At 46.0% G+C, this 19,958-nt stretch overlaps 2 protein-coding genes across 2 annotated transcripts in view; one reads left to right on the top strand and one right to left on the bottom strand.

Annotated features, from left to right (window-relative positions):
- ESS2 (ess-2 splicing factor homolog) overlaps window positions 1–11,085 on the top strand; it is a 35,037-nt gene extending 23,952 nt beyond the window's left edge. Inside the window, exons 4-10 of the mRNA XM_040416371.1 lie at window positions 2,007–2,179; window positions 2,949–3,066; window positions 6,994–7,127; window positions 7,219–7,321; window positions 7,406–7,515; window positions 10,356–10,471; window positions 10,570–11,085. Coding sequence (XP_040272305.1) covers window positions 2,007–2,179; window positions 2,949–3,066; window positions 6,994–7,127; window positions 7,219–7,321; window positions 7,406–7,515; window positions 10,356–10,471; window positions 10,570–10,855 — 1,040 coding nt within the window. The 3' untranslated portion in view covers window positions 10,856–11,085. The remainder of the gene's footprint in view (window positions 1–2,006; window positions 2,180–2,948; window positions 3,067–6,993; window positions 7,128–7,218; window positions 7,322–7,405; window positions 7,516–10,355; window positions 10,472–10,569) is intronic.
- A 2,141-nt stretch (window positions 11,086–13,226) lies between these two features.
- On the bottom strand, window positions 13,227–15,576 carry LOC120991422 (testis-specific serine/threonine-protein kinase 1-like). The gene has a single exon (XM_040420239.1). The coding sequence runs from the start codon at window positions 14,733–14,735 to the stop codon at window positions 13,641–13,643; it is 1,095 nt and encodes a 364-aa protein (XP_040276173.1). The 5' UTR covers window positions 14,736–15,576; the 3' UTR covers window positions 13,227–13,640.
- Window positions 15,577–19,958: the final 4,382 nt, after the last annotated feature.

A 19,958-nucleotide genomic window follows, 5' to 3' on the forward strand; every position in this document is an offset into this window, starting at 1 on the left:
CAATGAGGTCCCCTCCTGACAATTTTTTAAATGCTGTTAAGAACAGCTCAGGCAAGATGGCCGCCCCCATAATCATGTTCGGGAAATAGAATAAAGATCTGTGCAATTATCTGGATTTTACTGGCCGAGTTTTGGTGACACATTTCATTTAAAGAGAACCTGTCATCATCTTTATGCTGACCTCACTGAGGGAAGTATAAAATAGTGACAGAAATGCTGATTTTAGCCGTGTGTCACTCATGAGCTAATAGTAAGTGGTTGCTGAGAACCAGCATCATAATCATTGCAGCCCAGGCCTTGAAAAGAGTCAAATCTACCTGAGAAGAGTCCTGGTTATTTATAATCTCCTGCACTCTCACCCATCTGCTGATGATTGGCAGTTCTCTACTAGTGAGAAAAGGAGAAAACTAGGTAGAAGACAATCAGCAGGTGGCAGGGAGAGCAGGAATTCATGAATAACCAGGACTCTTCTCAGGTGGCCGGGACTCTTTTCCAGTCTGCAATGATTGTGATGTATGTTCTCGGCAACCACTTACTTTTAACTTATAAATGACAGACCGCTGAAATCAACTCGCCTGTCTCTACTTTATGCTGCCATTAGTATGGGTAGCACAAAGGTGATGACAGGTTCCCTTTAAAGAGGTTCTGCAGTTTGTTGGATAGATCATCAGCATCTGATCGCCGTGGCCTTCTCACTGTTTACCGCTGGCCCAGTGACGTCACGACTAGTATCAATGGCCTGGGCGCGGCTAAGCTCTGTTCACTTGAATGGAGCTTAGCCCAGCCCAGGCAAGTTGATACTAGTCGTGACATCACTGGGCCTGCGGTAAACAGTGAGAAGGCCACGGCGCTGCTGGAGCACCGCTGCCTTTGGAAACAGCTGATCGTGGGTCCCGGGCGTCGGACCCCCGCTGATCAGATGCTGATGATCTATCCAGAGGATAGATCATCAGTTTAAAGGGACACTGACAGGCCCTATAAACATATTTAGTTATTCCTATGCAGTCCTAGGTCTATTAAAGTGTATTCCAATGATATAAGAGTACCCCCTGTCCGCATTGTAAACCATGTAAAAACAACTTTATATTGATCTGTCAATCACATTTCTTTATGCCCAAGGGGCGTTTTTTCTCCTACCTTCGTGCCCAGCTGCGCCTCAACTGTCGATTCCTAGCGCCGCACAGCTCATTATTATTCACTGCGCTGGGCGGCTCTTACATTCCCCGATCCTGTCACCCGAGAGAAGAGTTTCTTGGCCGGCGCAGGCGCATTAACCATCTGAATTTCTGATGACATAAGCGCTCTGAAGCGCTGGATACGAGTGCCTTGGAGGAGAGATCGGATTCAATTACAGGCTTCAGAGGGTGCCGGCGCATGCGCAGATGGTCCGATTGAGGCCGATGCCCATAAGTATCTATCGGGCATGCGCGGGAACTGACAGGATCGGGGAATGTAATAGCCGCCCAGCTCAGTGAATAATAATGAGCTGGGCGGTGCTAGGAATCGACAGTTGAGGCGCGGCTGGGCACGAAGGTAGGAGAAAAAACGCCCCTTGGGCATAAAGAAATGTGATTGACAGATCAATATAAAGTTGTTTTTACATGGTTTACAATGCGGACAGGGGGTACTCTTATATCATTGGAATACACTTTAATAGATCTATGACTGCATAGGAATAACTAAATATGTTTATAGGGCCTGTCAGTGTCCCTTTAAACAAACTGCAGAACCCCTTTAAGCAAAATTCTTATCAAACTGATGAGAACATTTGCTGTGAGTGTTTGAGATGTTTGGAAAGTACAGATCAGGACCACAGTTTTCTAACTGATTCACTGACGATCAGGAAGCAGCAGTCTGCAGATACACTGAAATTGCCCCCAGTTGTCTCCATAGCCTCTTAGCTTTATTTTAAAATTTAACAGTTTAGTTTTTTTGCTCTGTAATTCTTGTATAGTGAAGCATGACAAACATCCTGAAATGTCTTACACGAAAATAAAATCTTGCAGGGGACAGTGAGAAAGCTGATGAGGATGGCAAGGAGCTTCTGGGCCTTGATAATTTTTTAGCAAAACACACAAGTGAGGACAATGCGTCTTTTGAACAGATAATGGAGGTGGCAAAAGAGAAGGAGCGAGCGAAGAATGCCTGGCTTTACGAAGCAGAGGAAGAGTACAAACAGGTAGAGAGAATTCTGTATGCGAATACGTTCATGTACCTAATGCTGAGACCCACCTCCAAGCTCTTGGTGTGTACACTGTATGTTGGCTGGATGGACAGATTGTGGAAGAAATTTGCGCCATTTTTACCAACCTAAATAAATCACAGACATTAAAGAAGCACTCTTCTTACCAGTGGCTGTATTTGTGAGTTATAACCTCCCTTCTGATCCTCAGCTGTGTCATGTGACCAGGACTCAGACTTTCCAACTGACACAGGACAGGAAGTCAGTTACTTCTCTATTCCTATGAGACTGACATTGAGGCTCCCATAGGAATACATAGAGAAACTGATTTCATGTCCACACATAAGATGCTGTGTTATTATTTGGAGAGTCAGAATGTTGGTCACATGACTGATTTCATGTCCACAACTGTGGATCAGAAGGGAGAAAGTAAATCACAAATTCAGACACTGGTAGGTAAGAAAATTACCTTCACTACAGTTTATATCATGTACCTTTCTAACAGTTCAGAGAATAAAACATGTCGTGGTAGTGCTTCTTTAATGCACATTATGTTTCTGCTAAAATTTGCAACTTTTCTTTTTTTTTCCTCTTGCCATTTTTTTCATGGGCTGCGTTTGGTAGGATAAACCAACAAGTTTTTATTTTTTGTTCACAAATACGCACCTGCCATTATCAGGCGTAGATGTCGTTTGCTGTCTTTAGGACAGTCCAGGATGCTCCAAATGTATCATTTATTAGCTTATTCATTTTTGTCCCTCTCCAGCGGCTTCAAGAAAATCTTGTCCTCCCCTCTCTTGAGAAGCAAGCTATTCAGAATGTCAAAGCCGGCCTAGATACCTGGGAGTACAAAACCCACAACTCGCTCATGTACTATCCTGAAGGTATGTATTGGGCAAACCGTGGCCAAATAGCTGGTTACCTGTAGTACTGTGGCAGTGCAAATGTTAAACACGACCCTGTACAGACATATGGGGGTCATTTATCAAACTGTTGTAAAGTAGAACTGGCTTAGTTGCCCCTAGCAACCAATCGGATTCCACCTTTCATTTTCCAAAGGAGCTGTGAAAAATGAAAGTTGGAATCTGATTGGTTGCTAGGGGCAACTAAGCCAGTTTTACTTTACACCGGTTTGATAAATAACCCCAATAGTACACATTATTCATTGAGTGAAATGATCGGATAGGAAAACTCCATTCTAGTTTACTATTCATTGTGCACACCACTTTTTACATGTGATTCTTTACTCCACCACTGAGCTTTCCATCCAGATGCATTTCATTTTGCGAACAGACTGCATCCGGACTGAACCCTGACCCATTAATTTCAATGGCTGTATTCACGTGAGCATTGTTTTTCACTGACCATCTTTCAAGAAAATCTGCAGTATGTTCTGTCTTCATCAGTTTTTCTTGCCGGACTAGTCAATTCAAGTCAATGGGTCAGTAAGAAAAACGGACAGCATCCAAATGCAGTCCATTTTTCACTGATGGTTGCTAGGAAATCCTGTGGGTAATGCCTCATTCACACAGTCAGTGTTTGGTCAGTGATTTCCATCAGTGACTGTAAAACCAAAACCAGGTGTGGTTCTAAACAAACGGATGTTATATGGATACACTAACGCTATTGCAGACAAAAGTGATTGAACTGACATGCAAAACCATCAGTCTTTCACTGAGCAGACTGACTCATTCTGTATTGCTCACATGAAGGAGGTCTTAAAGGGGTTGTCCCACAAAAAATATTCTACAGTTTTCAAATTAGCACCCAGATCTGAATTCTTTTGTAATTGAATGTAATTAAAAATTTAGCATAGCTGCTGAGTTATTCAATAAAATTTACCGGTATAGCGCCACTTTTTTTTTTAAATATTAGTTCTTTGACCTGCTCACTGAGAAGGCCGCACATGCTCAGTTTTGAGCTGCAGTAGAGGACACTCCTCCTGAGCTTTCAGCTTGATATAAATCTAGCAGAACAATGAATGGTGAGATCTCTGGATCCATGTGAGGTACAGGGCTGGTTCTAGCTGTGTTAGAACGAGATTGTTATGTACTATATGATGTCTGATTTTCATTTTTTACATTACTCGTGAGAACCCCTTTAAGCCAGATTTACATGGGAAATTTATCATTTCCAATAATTGGCCCATGTAAAGGTGCCGCAGATCACCCAGTGAAGAAGCAAAATGCTCGTTCATTGGAAAGAATCATTTATGCTGCACATTAAATCTTTTTTTTTGCGCAGCAGATTGTGCAGTGTGAGCAGTAATTAGCTGTAGAGAAACAATGAAGGGGCGGTGTCGCTCGCTGGAGCACTACTGCCCTTTAAAACAGCTTAAAGGGGTTGTCTCACTTCAGCAAGTGGCATCGGTTATGTTGATAAAGTTAATGCAAGGTACTTACTAATGTATTGTTATTGTCCATATTGCTTCCTTTGCTGGCTGGATTCATTTTTTCTATCACAATATACACTGCTCGTTTCCATGGTTACGACCACCTTGCAATCCATCAGTGGCCATGCTTGCACACTATAGGAAAAAGCCTCAGGCTCTCTGGTGGCCGGGACCTTGGGAGTGCACATAGACCAGCTCTTTTTCCTATAGCGTGCAACCACAGCCACCGCTGCTGGATTGCAAGGTGGTCGTAGCCATGGAAACGGGACGTGTATAATGAGAGGGAAAAAGAATCAACCCAGCAAAGGAAGCAATATGGACATTCACAATACATTAGTAAGTGCCTTGTATTAACTTTATCTACATAATATAAAATAATATACTGGGCACTCACACTACACATGGAACCATACGGAATTAGTAATTATACAATTTATTAATAGTATATTAAACAATTTAATAATATAAGCTGGATGTGGATGATAAAATGCAATACAATATACTACTTAAAATCTAAAATTGATACATTGGTAAAATACAATTAAATATATAATAAATATATAATGGACTAGCGCTGGTAAAGTTAATCTCAATTAGTGATGCAGCTAAAATGTGGAATAGCAGAGATGGTGCTTCATAAATAATATCTTAATCCAAGTTAGGAGTGGGTGATAAGTTAGAAAGTCTCAGATTATTCCAAAGGGCAAAAAAGCAATGCAGGCAGTGTTCTCTTATAGTGAGTGTTGGTTGCGGCGTCCCGCTTCTACTCACTGTTCAGTAATTATAGGTATTCCTTTCACTGCTGCGGTTCCGGTTCTCTGTGTATCCGACTGCTCGCCTTCTGGTTGTCTCCGCCTCCGGTCTATGTCGCTCTGGGCACCGCTCCCTGTAATTCTAGAGCCGATGTCCTCCAAGTTTCTGCTTGCCTGCTTCCACGCTGGTATAACTCGGCGGTCACGAAAAAAGAGCTTGTTCTCTGGGTATGAGAATTAACAGCTCCTCGTGAGTCAGCGTGCCAGGTCCTCTTTGCTTGGGAAGTGTTCCGGATTTATAGCGCCAACCTAGAATGATTGCGGCACTGGGTACAACAGGAGTTCGTGTGAAGGTAAGCTTCACACGAACTCCTGTTGTACCCAGTGCCGCAATCATTCTAGGTTGGCGCTATAAATCCGGAACACTTCCCAAGCAAAGAGGACCTGGCACGCTGACTCACGAGGAGCTGTTAATTCTCATACCCAGAGAACAAGCTCTTTTTTCGTGACCGCCGAGTTATACCAGCGTGGAAGCAGGCAAGCAGAAACTTGGAGGACATCGGCTCTAGAATTACAGGGAGCGGTGCCCAGAGCGACATAGACCGGAGGCGGAGACAACCAGAAGGCGAGCAGTCGGATACACAGAGAACCGGAACCGCAGCAGTGAAAGGAATACCTATAATTACTGAACAGTGAGTAGAAGCGGGACGCCGCAACCAACACTCACTATAAGAGAACACTGCCTGCATTGCTTTTTTGCCCTTTGGAATAATCTGAGACTTTCTAACTTATCACCCACTCCTAACTTGGATTAAGATATTATTTATGAAGCACCATCTCTGCTATTCCACATTTTAGCTGCATCACTAATTGAGATTAACTTTACCAGCGCTAGTCCATTATATATTTATTATATATTTAATTGTATTTTACCAATGTATCAATTTTAGATTTTAAGTAGTATATTGTATTGCATTTTATCATCCACATCCAGCTTATATTATTAAATTGTTTAATATACTATTAATAAATTGTATAATTACTAATTCCGTATGGTTCCATGTGTAGTGTGAGTGCCCAGTATATTATTTTATATTTGTTCATTTGTTAAAGGAAGGGCGAATCCTTTATTACTGAGAGCACCTCCTCCTGTGGCCTCACTCAATCCTGTGCGTCTCATATCAGCTACTTAACTTTATCTACATAATAGATGCCACTTGTTGAAGTGAGACAACCCCTTTAAGAACCAAGAGTCGGACTTCCACCGACCTTATGTAGATGGCCTGTCCTAAGAATTGGTCACCAATTTCTCAGTTTACAAAGACATTTATAATTTTGGTTACTGATCAGTCAAAAGATGACATGAGAAGTGCTGAATGGATTCACATTTATGGTACTCCCTGCTCAGAAAAATAAATAATTTCTTTGCACGTTTTCAAACGCAATCTCATGGTGTTTTTTAAGTCAATGGGGAGATTTATCAAACTGGTGTAAAATAGAACTGGCTTAGTTGCCCATAACAACCAATCAGATTTCACCTTTCACTTTTCACAGCTCCCTTGTAAAAAGAAAGGTGGAATTGGTTGCTAGGGGCATCTAAGCCAGTTCTACTTTACTCCAGTTTGATAAATCTCCCCCAATGTCCTCACAATAGTTTTTCTTTCTAGGTGTACCAGACAATGATGCTATATTCAAAAAGCCTCGGGAAGTAGTTCATAAAAACACTCGTTTCCAGAAAGACCCCTTCAGTCAAGCCCTGAGTAAAACGCAGCTCCAGCAGGCAGCCGCCCTGAACGCCCAGGTAAATTCTTCTCGTCGTGTCTCATTGTCTGCGCTTGCTTCTGTGCTTGTGAATACTCCCACTGACAGTCAAGTGCTTTGCTTGTGTGCAGTACAAACAAGGGAAAGTTGGTCCAGATGGAAAGGAACTCATACCACAAGAGTCTCCAAAAGTCAATGGCTTTGGATTTGTAGCTACCCCGTCTACTGCCCCAGGTTTGTACACAAATCTTATGTAGTCCTATATTTCTTGAATGTTCTCTGTTTTACAATAATTAAACATTTTTTTTCCCATCACAGGAGTGGATGACTCTCCACTTATGACATGGGGTGAGGTTGAGAGCACTCCCTTTCGTTTGGATGGATCAGAGACACCATATTTAGAGAAGACACCTGGGCCATCATTTAAGGTAATAACTTTGTCACTCAGTAAATGTAAGCCGTCCTCCATTTATTTCCATCTATGGCATCCATTTGCCCCTTAAGTGTAGTTATTGCTACACTTAAGGGGCTGCACGATATGGGAATTTTGTGCGATTGCGATTAGGGCCCTAAAAATTGCGATAACTATGTGCGATGCGATATTTTAAGGGAATTGTGCTAGAGGTCTATTTGCTTGGATTTTCCCATATGAGCCGCTGACGCGGCTGGGTATGACATAGTTATAGGGGATCTGTGGATGATGCACTGTTATGGGGGATCTGTGGATGATGCACTGTTATGGGGTGGATCTGTGGAGGGCACTGTTATGGGGTGGATCTGTGGAGGACACTGTTATGGGGTGGATCTGTGGAGGACGCTGTTATGGGGTGGATCTATGGAGGACGCTGTTATGGGGTGGATCTGTGGAGGACGCTGTTATGGGGTGGATCTGTGGAGGACGCTGTTATGGGGTGGATCTGTGGAGGACGCTGTTATGGGGTGGATCTGTGGAGGATGCTGTTATGGGGTGGATCTGTGGAGGACGCTGTTATGGGGTGGATCTGTGGAGGACGCTGTTATGGGGTGGATCTGTGGAGGACGCTGTTATGGGATGGATCTGTGGAGGACGCTGTTATGGGATGGATCTGTGGAGGACGCTGTTATGGGGTGGATCTGTGGAGGACGCTGTTATGGGGTGGATCTGTGGAGGACGCTGTTATGGGGTGGATCTGTGGAGGACGCTGTTATGGGGTGGATCTGTGCTATGACACATAGGGCCATGAGGGGGGGGGGGCAGCATAAGACATATAGCATCTTATGCTGGTCCCCTTCATGGCCCTATGTGTCCCCTCATGTGTCCTAAACTGCGCACATAACTGGCTTTGTGTGTAAAGTATTTTACTAGTGTGTAAAACAATCTCTCTCCTATTGATAACATGGCCAGCCTCTGTACTCACTGTCACTATGAATGCACTACAGCAAGCGGGAGCGAGCTGGCCGGCCGGCGCGTGACTGACGTCACTTAGTAACGCTCCTCCCACTTCAGGAAGCAGGAGCGTTACTAAGTGACGTCAGTCACGCGCCGGCCGGCCCGCTCGCTGCCGTTCGCTGCAGTGCATTCATCGTGACAGTGAGTACAGAGGCTGGGCCTGTTATCAATAGGAGAAAGATTGTTTCACACACTAGTAAAATACTTTACACACAGCCAGTTATGTGCGCGGGGCCCCATATAATCGCGGCATTTTCGGGTCGGCCAAATCGCCATATCGCATTTGCCGATTATCGCGATTCGATTATTTTTTAGATTTATCGTGCAGCCCTACTATGTAACATAGTTAAGGTTGAAAAAAACAGCGGTCCTTCAAGTATAGCCTGTATTACCACTCTGTTGATCCAGAGAAATAAAAAAAAATCCCTGAGAGGTGCCATCTGACCTATATTAGGCAGACATATTCCTAAGGGTAGCGGTCATATTCAAATAAGCAGCCGTGTATAAGAAACACTATACCTGGCTATTATATGACTTTTAGTAGAATTCTTCAGTAGTTTCCCCTTTGCATGCTACATCTTTAATTGTCTGTTTTCCCTGAGCTCTGCTCCAAAGTGGCCAGAGACTAACTAGATGTCTCCCATACACAGTATACACATATATTCACATATAGAAAAGAGGAGATCCTACTCCCCTGTCTCTCGAAGGAGAGATAGCAAAATCAGCATGGAGGACACATCAGTAATAATCAGTGTTACTATGAATCCAGTACTGGAGTAAGAGAGAACACTGCCTGTCTTTGCAACTGCTCCCTCCATCTCCAACGCCTCCATAGACCTCTTTCCCGTCCCTAAAGACAGATTATAGTAGTGACTCAAGAGTGAGTGATCAGTGCAGGAGAAAGGGGGGGAGGGGGAGACTGGAGTCTAATAAATAGAGAAATAAGCATTTTTTTGTAATAAGGTATATTACAAAGTTTCTCATCTCTGCTTGTAATATTGATTTATGGGGAAATTTGACACAGTGGATAATTTTGAAATCCTTTCATTGACTATATAATATATATATATATATATATGTGTGTATATATATGTGTGTGTATATATATATATATATATATATATATATATATAAAATAAAATTTATAATGCCCCTGAATTTGCTCTACCAAAAATAAGAGTTCCCCTCCTCTTCTCCCTGCTGCTCTGTTGTAGTGATGAAGTTCTGTTCTGCAATCCCTCTGGTCCCTGGCCTGTAAACTTTCAGATAGGGTCACATGTGGTGCTGAAGCCAATCCCCAGCCTCACTGGTGACAAGTCCCCAAGTTGCACATGACTCGGCAGTGATGTGCCACTTTGGAACCAGTGATTGGCTTCAGTGGTGTCTGTGAACCCATCTGGAAGTTTACAAGCTGGGGATCAGAGGTATCGCTGAACTGAGTGGCAGGGAAATGATGAGTAGTTTTTAGGATTTTAGGTGGATCACATTTTGGAGCATAATTTAAAAGATATTAATGATGAACCACCTATTTAAGGGGTTTCTTGGAATTCAAAATACATGTCTGGTTTCTTTCAGAAGCATTGCCACACAACCGCCAATCGACAGGTTGTGTGTGGTATTACAGCTCAGCCATTTTTAATCCTGTACAAGGTTTGGACATTATATAGAATCCCTGTTGAATATTGCCAGGGATCTGAGTCTATGGATATAACTGGTCTGTCTGCTTATTTGTATGACACCAGAAGATCATTGTTGGTCGGATTTACTCAAAGACTATAAAACCTTTTTTCAGACCTTTTTCATTAAAGTTTGCAAACCATATTTCACTGTTTGTTTCAGATCCTGGAGCCTGGTCGTAGAGAACGATTGGGTCTGAAAATGGCAAATGAAGCTGCTGCAAAGAATAGAGCAAACAAGCAGGAAGCGTTAAGGAGAGTGACTGAGAACCTGGCCAGGTAAGTGCCACCTGTTATTAGAATGGCTTTAGCCGTTCAGATTTTCATTGTCCTTTCATTGTATCGTCATTCATTTTCAATGTTTTATTTTTCCACAGCTTGACACCTAAGGCACTCAGCCCGTCCATGTCTCCTGCTCTTCAGCGTTTGGTGAATAGGACGTCAAGCAAATACACAGATAAAGCTCTAAGGGCCAGCTACACCCCATCTCCTTCTCACACCGGCTCCCATGTCTATAAAACCCCAGGGGGCTCACGTCTGACGCCTACTGTTACTCCCACTCCAGGTGATGCTTCACAAACTCCTACTGTACCTGATCCCACCTCCATAACCGATGATTTACTACATTTACCCAAACGAAGAAAAGCATCAGATTACTTTTAAGCTGTGGGAAGGAAATTGCTATGCATGACTGTTAGGTGGGACCTTGTGACGATTGAGGGACCAGACTGTAAATATTACTCTCTTTATAGAGAATGATGATGGAAATGCTAATTTAATAGCAACGGTTTGTGTTAATATACTTCTTTTTAATAATTTAAATGCAGTGTTGCTCAAAGACTTAAAGGGGTTGTTCAAGTTTTTGGGGGGCAAAAAGCAGGGGGCTGGTAAAATATATATATATATATATATATATATATATATATATATATATATATATATATATATTAAAAAAAAAAAAACACCTCCCTGAGCCTACTTTAGTCCAATTCTGCAGCTCGGCTTTCTCTACAGGGCTGCAGTAGTGATGTCTCTTATACCACTGCAGCCTGTCGTTGGCCTCAGCAGTCTTGTGCCGTACACTACTGAGGCTACTGATTGGCTGCAGCAATGCTGGTTCGAAGAGAGTTTTGTTAGGCAAGTACCGTATGTTTTTACCAGCCTCCCTGCAGTTTGGCCCAGGAAAATTTTATCTTGGACAACTCCTTTCATGTTTGTACAGTATACCTTCTTGCATCCTGCAAGTTTTATATTTTGTGAACATTGATAAAAATGTTGTCTCCTCTGTATTTTTTATTTATTTTTAATGCTGCTGTTTTCCTGCTCACCTTGCTAACCATTTATAGCAGGGAACGGCAACCTCGACACTCCAGCTGTTGTGAAACTACAACTCAGTACACACTTGCTCAGCTTTGAGTTTTATGCTATTTGACACTACTGCCGGGTCGTCCAAATAGCGCTAATATATTACTCCTACTGCAAGCAGAAACCTCTTAAAGGGCTTCTGTCACCCCACTAAACTTTTTTTTTTTTTGGGTACTTATAATCCCTATACTGCGATTTATCCATACATAATGTGATTAATCATTTTGGTTCAGTAGATTCTGCTAAAAACGTACTTTTATAATATGTAAATTACCTGTCTACCAGCAAGTAGGGTGGCTACTTGCTGGTAGCAGCCGCATCCTCCTATCATAATGATGCCCCCTCCGCATGTTAATTGACAGGGCCAGCGAACGGGATCTTTCTCTGCTGGCTCTGTTTGCTTTCAAAATCTGGCGCCTGCGCCGTGCCTGTCTTCAGTCGGCGCAGGCGCACTGAGAGGAGGACGCTCGCTCGGCCGCTCCATCCTCAATGCGCCTGCGCCGGGTGTAGATGTGACGTCATCGGCGCAGGCGCATTGAGGATGGAGCAGCCTAGCGAGCGTCCGCCTCTCAGTGCGCCTGTGCCGATTGAATACCGTTACGGTGCAGGCACGAGATCTTGATGGCAGACAGGGCCAGCCAGAGAAAGATCACGTTCGCTGGCCCTGTCAATCAACATGCGAAGGGGGCGTCATTATGATAGGAGGATGCGGCTGCTACCAGCAAGTAGCCGTCCTACTTGCTGGTAGACAGGTAATTTACATATTATAAAAGTACGTTTTTAGCAGAATCTACTGAACCAAAATGATTAATCACATTATGTATACATAAATCGCAGTATAGGGATTATAAGTACACAAAAAAAAACTGTTTAGTGGGGTGACAGAAGCCCTTTAAGACAAATCTTCTACATTATGTAAATGTATTCTCTAAAAGGAGAGTCTATCATACTTTTTTTTTTTTTTTTTTTTTAAGCCAAAGCGGGTTATTTTGGAAGAGGAAGGATTAAACTTCTTCCTGATGGATCCACTAGTAGCTTTGCCTCAGAAACTGCCATTAAAAGCTATGTTTGACACCACCCTAAATGTGGCCATAGGCAATAGCCATTGCTTTTCATCCCCCATTCACATGCATGCTTGGCCGAGTGTGATCATGTTCAAAATGGGGTGAGGGGAATACATGGCTGCCAGACACCTCTGGCTTGCGAATTATTCTCCCTTGAGAATAAAGGATCTGACATGTTGAAAACCAATAAGTCCCAACTCTTCTGTCACCTGACATCTGGAGTCGAGGGAAAGTTGGGACACCTCTATACATATAAGTGGTGTTGATGTATGGCAACTTTAAGGGTCCATTCACACGTCCGTAGTGTATTGCAGATCCGCAATACACCCGCCCGGCACCCCCATAGAACTGCCTATTCTTGTCTGGACAAGAATAGAACATGTTCTATTTTTTTTCCCAGAGCCGCGGACCGGAAGATCGGGGGCGCGCTCCAGTAATGCGGATGCGGACAGCACACTGTGTGCTGTACGTATCATTCCTGCCCCATAGAGAATGAATGGGTCCGCACCCATTCCGCAATGTGCGGAACCGATGCGGACCCATTCTACAGACGTGTGAATGGACCCTTAGAGATGAGATTGGTAGCAGTCTGGTGAATGGGATGCTACAACCACCAATGCCTTGTGTCACTCATGCATGCATACGAAGAGGTGCTGACGGTAAAACGTATAGATCGTGTACCAAAAGCAGGCTCTTTACTTACCTTTAAATAATATTAAGTGAACACGGGGTGATCCTGCTTCAGTGAGCAATGACATCCGCTATTGATTGTGACATGACATGTCTACACTATGAGACCTGACATCCGCACTTTTGAGTCTATTTCCATCCACCTACACTAAAATAAAATTACTAGCCAGGGTCAAGTAAGATGAATATCATGACATTAGGTAGCTATAGTGTAGGAGATTAAAATGGAAAATCTGGTTTAGTAGGTAAGTGTCTGTGAATGGTAATGCCTTTGGAAAATAACAACAATTGAACTATGCACTGAGAAAAACACATTTTTGAATGAGCTTCTAACTACTTGCAACTGGTATATGATGACTGACTATTGCAGCTCCGTCTTCGCTTGATGTGTTTGTGTCTGCTGCTGTCTTTACTTGCTCTTGCTGCAGAACTCTATCTTGGAGACTTGCCTCCTCAGAAGCCTGGACTTCCTTTTGTGTTTGGGATTTAGGAGCAGCTTTTTCTTTGTTTGCGGCCTCTTGCCTAAAATAAGAAATCTGATCAGCAGAGTTCACATCCTTTTTACTTTGAAGAGGAAGGTCAGATCCTTTAGCTTTTGAGAGAGGCTGAAGCCAGCTATGGTTCAAAATTTCATTTATGGTTAGACGCTGGTGTACGTCTGGCTGAAGCATGTGGATAATGATGTCTTTACAGTCATTAGAAAGATGTTTAGATCGTGGAAAGTCTATATGGTGTTGCTTCTGTATACGTAACATCTTCTTTATGTTGGAATCGTCATAAGGCATTGAACCAGAGACCATTATAAATAATATCACTCCAAGGCTCCAGATATCATAGAGCTTAGGTTCATAGGGTATTCCTTGTAAGACCTCTGGTGCAGCATAAGCAGCAGATCCACAGTAAGTTTTACTGAGGACCATTTCACTACTGTTGCCGTGGCCTAAACGTCTGGCAAAACCAAAGTCTGAAAGTTTAATGTTGTACGCTTTATCCAGTAGAATATTCTCACACTTCAGATCTCTGTGGACAATATCTAAATCATGGCAATATTTTACAGCCGTGGCTAGTTGATAGAACAATTTTCGTGCCACGTCTTCTGGTGTTGGTCCTCTGCTCTTGATGAATTCCAACAAGTCCCCTTGGGCACCCAGCTCCATTACAATATATACCTTGCCCACAGATGTTTCAAAGATTTCGTATGTCTTTACGATAGACTGATGGTTCATTACAGTCAGGATCTCCATTTCACGAGGAAGGAACTTCTGCAAAAAATCTGGTGGAGCTTTTCTACGATTAATAATCTTCACAGCAACACTGCATTTTAGACGTTCTGAGAATGCTGACTTAACTTTTGCATATGAGCCTTCACCTAAGATTATGCCAATTTTGTATCCTCTTACTTTAAGTACGGCAGAGTCGTCCATGACTGGTTGAGAATTTGGTGAGATGTTATTCTACATTATAATTGGTATTTTTTTCTACTGCATGTGGGTGTTCTAGAGCGTAGTGATGTCATACTACTTCTGGTTTCACAATGCCAGACAATGTCATTCGGTGCCACAACGCAGGACAGTTACTGTAAAAAACAAAACAAAAAAACACTTGGGCCCCATGCACTCGACCAATACGGTCACGTGCATCAGGTCTTGTGCGGGTGTACAGCTTGCGATACATGGTTAGACTAGGTTTACACTGGCACACGCAAGAAGCATAACCATATGGCTCCAATAACTTGTCAGAGGCCTTGATTGGGACAATATACATTGGTATACAGCAGACAAATGCTCTAATTATATTGGACAGCTGTCTCAGAAGGCACTGGGAACAGTTTGTGGACATCAAGATGACCATATTAAACCATCAGACCTGATGATTTCAGTACTGGGATATTGTAGGTGAGATGACAAAAAAGGCCCTTGCATTTTTTGAGCTACACTTTCTGTTGATTACAGTGTAGAAAAATGAATGTGATAGGAGTTTTCTCCAATCCCAGCCATTCATACTGGTGGGCGGCTGTCATAACTATACTCCAGTGGGTGGGCCGGCAGGCACCATTACCTACATGTTTGTGGGGATGCAGGAAGGGTTATCTAACTGCAAGTTACAGCTACGTGACAATAAGTGAATTGGTTAAAGTGATCTGTCTCCACAAACAATTTTTATTAAATGGCTTTTCTCACTTCAGCAAATGGCATTTATCATGTAGTGACAGTTAATACAAGCCACTTATTAATGTATTGTGATTGTCCATATTGCTTCCTTTGCTGCCTTGATTAATTAATACAGGGCTGGCCAACCTGCGGCTCTCCAGCTGTTGCAAAACTACCACTCCCAGCATGCCCAGTCTGCCTACAGCTATCCGCCTACAGCAGGGAATGGTGGGAGTTGTAGTTTTACAACAGCTGGAGAGCCGCAGGTTGGCCAGCCCTGAATTAATCCATCGAATTATACACTGCTAATTTCTCGCCCATTCCATTGGGGGACACAGACCATGGGTATAGCTTAGGTTTCGTGCGATCTGTGACGCGACTGGGGGCGGAGGCTATCGCGTCAGCTCTGGCGCTTCCGTTTTGCCTCAGCGCTTCTCCATGTGTGGCTGCTCCTCCAGCTCCTCACCGGTCACGGTAGGACAGGTTGCGTTCTGCAAACGGTAGGAGACCCTGACTCCGGGATTGTCGCCATCATGCCTAGACCTGGGGCCCCCCAAAAATCTAAGGCGACTACTCAGGTCCCGCTGAAAACCTGTAAGGTCTGCTGCCTGCTACTATCGGTCACAGGCTCCTGTGACTCTTGCCTTGCCTCGGGACAGGATCATCATCCTCCTCCTCTCCCTCCACCAAATCAGCCCAGTCCCTCTTCCGCCCCTTTGGAGCCCGCGGAGCCCTCCTGGGCCTCTGCCATATCTAGGGCGGCCGCGGACTTGGCCTTTATGGAACGCATGGCGGCCATGGATCCTGTGGTTAGCACCGCTCCACCTCCCGGTGCCCCCCCACAGAGGACGCTCGACTGTTAAGAGGCAGTGTACGCAGCAGCATCCCTCCTCAGATGACTCTGCTCCCCCCCCCCCCCCTCGGCTGGAGGCGCGTTCAGTCTCTCCCCCTCACAGGGACTACAGGTCTGAAGGGGAAAGGTCCGGCTCGGACGAGGACACGTAGCTGGAACCCTCACCTAAGCTCTCCACCATGGTGGCAGACTTGGTCACGGCGGTCCGTGACACCTTTGACATCCAGGGGGAACCACCTTCCACTAGAAGCCAGGAATTTCCCATTCCAAGAAACCAGAGGCAGTCACTTTGCCCATTCATGGCGAGTTCGCCAAGGTCCTTTCTAAGGCCTGGGAGTGCCCTAATCACCGTTTTTCTGCCACAAAACGCATGGATACTCTTTATCCTTTCCCGGCAGATAACGTGCAGCAGTGGTCTTCTCCTCCTAAGGTCGACCCGCCGGTGGCCAGATTGGCTAAGAACACGGCAATACCGGTCCTGGACGGATCCTCCCTACAGGATTCCGTTGACAGGCGTTTTGACTCTCTCTTTCCAAGGCCATCTTCACTCTGGCAGGCACAGGACTGCGGCCCGGGTAGCCAGGGCGCTTTTCGGTGTGGTTGCAGCGCCATCATCAGGACCTCGCGGAGCAGGATGCCTCTGCGGACACCTTGAACTTCGTCCTTCAGACGTTAGCACTCTCTTTGCGCGTGTTTCGGCCCTCTCGTCACGCAGCGCAGGGAGGTCTGGTTGAAGGTCTGGGACGCTGACGCTTCCTCTAAGCGTTCCCTCACCAGCCTCCCCTTTGCGGGTTCCAGGCTCTTCGGTGCTCAGCTGGACGAGATTATCTCTGACGCTACGGGGGGCAAGAGCTCGGCCCTCTGGCCCTAGAAACCAGTCCTTTCGGCGCTTCTCCTCCTCCAGGTCTGCGACAGCCCCCTCCTCTGGTGGCTCTCAGGACTCCTTTAAGGCAAGAGGCCTTCCTTTAAGCCCCAACCTTCCTGGCGCCTGCGGGCACAATTCCAAGGGAGTTCCGCCCGCCCCGTGGCTCCCAAGCAGTCCTCCGCCTGAAGGGGCGCCCCCACCGCCTGCGGTGGGGGGCCGTCTGCTCTACTTTCAGCACGTCTGGAGAGCTCACGTTCAAGACGCCTGGGCCCTGGAAATTGTGACTTCCGGTTACAAGATAGAATTCGTTTCCAGGCCTCCGGAACGTTCCTTTCCTTCTCGTGTTTGGGGGATCCGGCCCGAGCCTCGGCCCTTTTACAAGTGGTCTATTCCCTTCTGGATCGGGGAGTAGTTGCCCCAGTTCCTCTAGAGCAGTGTTGGCGAACCTATGGCACGGGTGCCAGAGGCGGCACTCAGAGCCCTCTCTGTGGGCACTCGCACCCTGGAAAAAGTCTATGGTGTACCAATATGCCTTAGACTTTTCCTGCCATTCATCAGCGCAGGGCGTACTATGAACAGCACAGGCAGCACATTAAGTGTAGGCAGGATATTATAGCTAAATGATAAATTACATTGAAGATATACTATATTGGTATTCATTGCCATTGCAGTCTTGGCACTTTGCGATAAATAAGTGGGTGGTAGGGTTGCAGTTTGGGCACTCGGTCTCTAAAAGGTTCGCCATCACTGCTCTAGAGGAACAGGGTGCAGGGTTCTACTCAAATCTCTTTGTAGTACCGAAGAAGGAGGGATCAGTGCGTCCGGTCCTAGACCTGAAGCTATTAAACAAGTCCCTGCGGGTGCGGAGGTTTCCGGATGGAATCCCTCCGCTCCGTTATTGCTTCTCTTATTCCGGGGGAGTTCCTCGCGTCGGTGGACATCCGGGACGCCTATCTGCATGTCCCTATCGCAGAATCTCACCACAGATTCCTGCGCTTCGCCATTGGCGGCCGTCATTATCAGTTCGTCGCCCTTCCCTTCGGGCTGGCGACAGCCCCACGGGTATTCACAAAGATCTTGGCGCTTCTCCGTACCAGGGGCATATCTCTGTTGCCCTACCTGGACGACATTCTGATAAAGGCTCCCTCTCGTCCCCAGGCCGAGGACAGTGTCAGGATCACTGTTCAGACTCTGCAACAGTTTGGCTGGCAGATCAACTTCCCAAAGTCCTCTCTCCAACCTTCCCAGAGGGTGACCTTCCTGGGGATGATTATGGACACCACTGCAGCCTGGGTATTCCTTCCAGATTACTTAGTTCTCACGGATTTGGGAGTTGGTGTCTCGCCTTCTGCATTCCCCGTGTCTCTCCATCTGGGAGTGCATGCAGGTTCTGGGGCTTATGGTGGCCTCCTTCGAGGCAGTCCCCTTTGCCCAGTTTCACACTCGGCCTCTCCAGCAGGCGATCCTGTCCTTCTGGGACAGGACATCGAGGGGTCTGGACTCTCGGATCCGCCTACCTCCTCGGGTTCGCGTGGAACTCCCGTGGTGGCTGTCCCCTCAGAATCTGACTTCGGGGAGATCCTTCCTCCCAATCTCCTGGACTGTCGTCACCACCGATGCCAGTCTCCTGGGTTGGGGTGGCGTTCTCCGGGCTCGGACGGTTAAGGGGGTATGGTCAGGTGGAAGCCTGCCTTCCGATCAACATTCTGGAGCTTAGAGCAAATTTTCTCTCTCTGTCTCATTGGACCCCTCTCCTAGCGGGTCTCCCGGTAAGGGTCCAGTCGGACAATGCCACGGCCGTGGCATACATCAATCATCAGGGCGGAACCCGCAGCCGGATGGTGATGCAGGAGGTGAAAAGGATCCTCCAGTGGGCGGAGGCTCACGTTCCAATATTGTCTGCAGTTTACATCCCAGGGGTCGAAAACTGGACGGCAGACTTTCTCAGCCGCAACAGGGTGGATCTGGGAGAGTGGTCTCTGCATCAGGACGTGTTCGAGGACGTCTGTCGCCGTTGGGGCCGCCCGGACGTGGACTTGATGGCGTCCAGGCTCAACAACAAGGTTCCCATGTTCCTGGCCAGAGCTCGGGATCCGGAGGCGTACGGGGTGGACGCTCTGGTGTCTCCGTGGCAAGACTTCGCGCTCCTCTATGTCTTCCCACCACTGCCTCTACTCCCAAAGGTTCTTCGCAGGGTCGCGGCAGAAGGAATCCCTACTATCCTCATCGCCCCCGATTGGCCTCTCCGTGCCTGGTTCTCGGAGGTCACTCGGATGCTGGCAGACGTTCCGTGGCCTCTTCCTCTCAGGGAGGACCTGCTGTCTCAAGGACCGCTCTTCCACCAGAATTTACAGCCACTTAGTTTAACGGCGTGGCTGTTGAGACCGCCATCTTGAAGAAGAGGGGCTTCTCGGATTCTGTCGTAAAGACCATGATCAAAGCCAGGAAACCAGCTTCCTCTCGGATATACTATCGTACCTGGAAGGCCTTTCTTGCATTTTGCGAGAAGATAGGGGTTTTTCCCCTTCGTTTCTCCGTTCCGGTGGTCCTCTCCTTTCTCCAGTCGGGCCTTGAGATGGGAATGTCCCTGAGTTCTCTGAAGGGTCAGGTCTCCGCTCTGGCCATTTTCTTCCAGCGGTCTCTGGCTCTGCTCGGTCCGGTGAGGACCTTCCTACAGGGGTTGGCGCATTCGGTCCCTCCGTATGTCCCTCCCCTGCCCCCCTGGGATCTGAACCTGGTTCTGTCTTCTCTCCAGACGGCTCCTTTTGAGCCCCTGAAG

This window comes from Bufo bufo, chromosome 2, assembly GCF_905171765.1.
Source record: "Bufo bufo chromosome 2, aBufBuf1.1, whole genome shotgun sequence".
Lineage (NCBI taxonomy): Eukaryota > Metazoa > Chordata > Amphibia > Anura > Bufonidae > Bufo > Bufo bufo.